Raw genomic sequence first — 1,733 nt, forward strand, 5'->3', positions numbered from 1 at the left:
CGGTTGGCTGATTGAACCGATGTGAAAAGTGTACATTTCACATCAGTTGGTTGACTTAACCGCCCATCGGTTATAAACCCGATGTAAAAAGGTTAGGAGATACCACATCAACATTGTTTACATCGGATAAAAACCGATGTTAAAACTCAAAAATACCCGATGTGAAAACTAGTTTTTCTAGTAGTGTCAGGTGGTCGTTACTTGGGACTTGTTCAAGAGAACTTTCATGAACAAGTACTTTCCTGAAACTGCCAGGGAAGATATGGAGAACCAGTTCCTCAGGCTGAGGCAAGGAACCACGACTGTAGGGGAGTATGCTGCAAGGTTGGAGACTCTGTCGAAACATTTCCGTTTCTTTCAGATGCAAGTGGATGAACCATACCTCTGCAACTGTTTTATGATTGGGTTGAGAAATGATATTGAGGAGTCCGTAAGGCCTTTGGGAATCAGGGTTTATCAACAGCTGGTTGAGAAGGCCCGGGAAGTTGAAACTATGAAGAATCGTCGGGGAAGCCGACAAGAGAGTGGAGGACCCATTCGTACTGGACAGAAACAGGTAGGAAAGACTGACAGGGGTAAGGCACCTCAGAGCAAACCATACCAACGACCCAGTGATAAGGTGCCATTTTCAGGAAAAGGAGAGGCGACTGTTCCGAAGGAGGACATTGTCTGTTTCAAGTGCAACCAAAAGGGACACTATGCTAATGAGTGCGGAAAGGAGATCATATGCTGGAATTGTCAGAAACCGGGGCACATTGAGAGGAATTACCCTAATGCAACCAAAGCTGAACCAGCACTGAATGTTGCAAAAGGAAAGCGACCTACAACTAAGGGGCGCGTGTTTGCTATAACTGGAGAGCAGGAAGAGGGTTCTGATGATCTCATACAGGGTACGTGTACCATTTCCGGAGCTCCTTTGATTGTTTTATTTGACTCGGGTGCTACGCATTCGTTTATATCTGTGAACTGTGCGAAGAGATTAGAGCTGCTAACTGTAGAGTTACACTTTGACTTGGTGGTATCGACCCCTGCCACCAGTAGCTTAGTTACACGTACGACATGTTTACAAAGTCCGTTGGTCTATGAAGATCGGAAGTTTCGAGCAAACCTCGTCAGCTTAGGGCTCGAACAGCTAGATGTTATTCTGGGAATGGATTGGTTGGCTCAATACCATGTTCTCTTGGATTGTGCTAATAAGACCGTGATATTTCCGGATTCAGGCATCTTGGATTACCTGAACTCGTACACACTAAGGAAAGGTTCCTTAGCGTTCGTAAATTCGATCGTAGCTGAGGTGAAGAATGATGGCGACGTACGGAACATACCAATAGTACAAGACTTTACTGATGTATTTTCGAAAGACGTACCTGGATAACCACCGGAAAGAGAAACCGAGTTTACCATTGATGTGATGCCCGGCACGGGATCGATATCGATGACACCTTATCGGATGGCGCCAGCAGAGATGGCCGAGTTAGCAAAGCAGTTGGAGGATCTCTCTTGAAAGAGATTTATTCGACCAAGTGTGTCGCCATGGGAAGCACCAGTGTTGTTGGTAAAGAAGAAGGACGAGAGATCCAGACTCTGTGTGGATTACCGACAACTTAACAAGGTTACGGTGAAGAATCGTTATCCGATTCCACGTATAGATGATTTGATGGATCAACTTCGGGGAGCTGCGGTTTTCTCGAAGATAGACTTGACGTCAGGATATCATCATATCCGAGTTAAGT

At 45.4% G+C, this 1,733-nt stretch overlaps 1 protein-coding gene across 1 annotated transcript; it reads left to right on the forward strand.

The window, feature by feature from the left end:
* Nucleotides 1–226: 226 nt before the first annotated feature.
* Nucleotides 227–1,375, forward strand: LOC130719434 (uncharacterized). The gene has a single exon (XM_057570063.1). The coding sequence runs from the start codon at nt 227–229 to the stop codon at nt 1,373–1,375; it is 1,149 nt and encodes a 382-aa protein (XP_057426046.1).
* Nucleotides 1,376–1,733: the final 358 nt, after the last annotated feature.

This window comes from Lotus japonicus, chromosome 5, assembly GCF_012489685.1.
Source record: "Lotus japonicus ecotype B-129 chromosome 5, LjGifu_v1.2".
NCBI lineage: Eukaryota > Viridiplantae > Streptophyta > Magnoliopsida > Fabales > Fabaceae > Lotus > Lotus japonicus.

Excerpts from the sequence above, each read along its gene's own strand:
- LOC130719434 (XM_057570063.1), top strand. The coding sequence starts at position 227 with ATGAACAAGTACTTTCCTGAAACTGCCAGGGAAGATATGGAGAACCAG.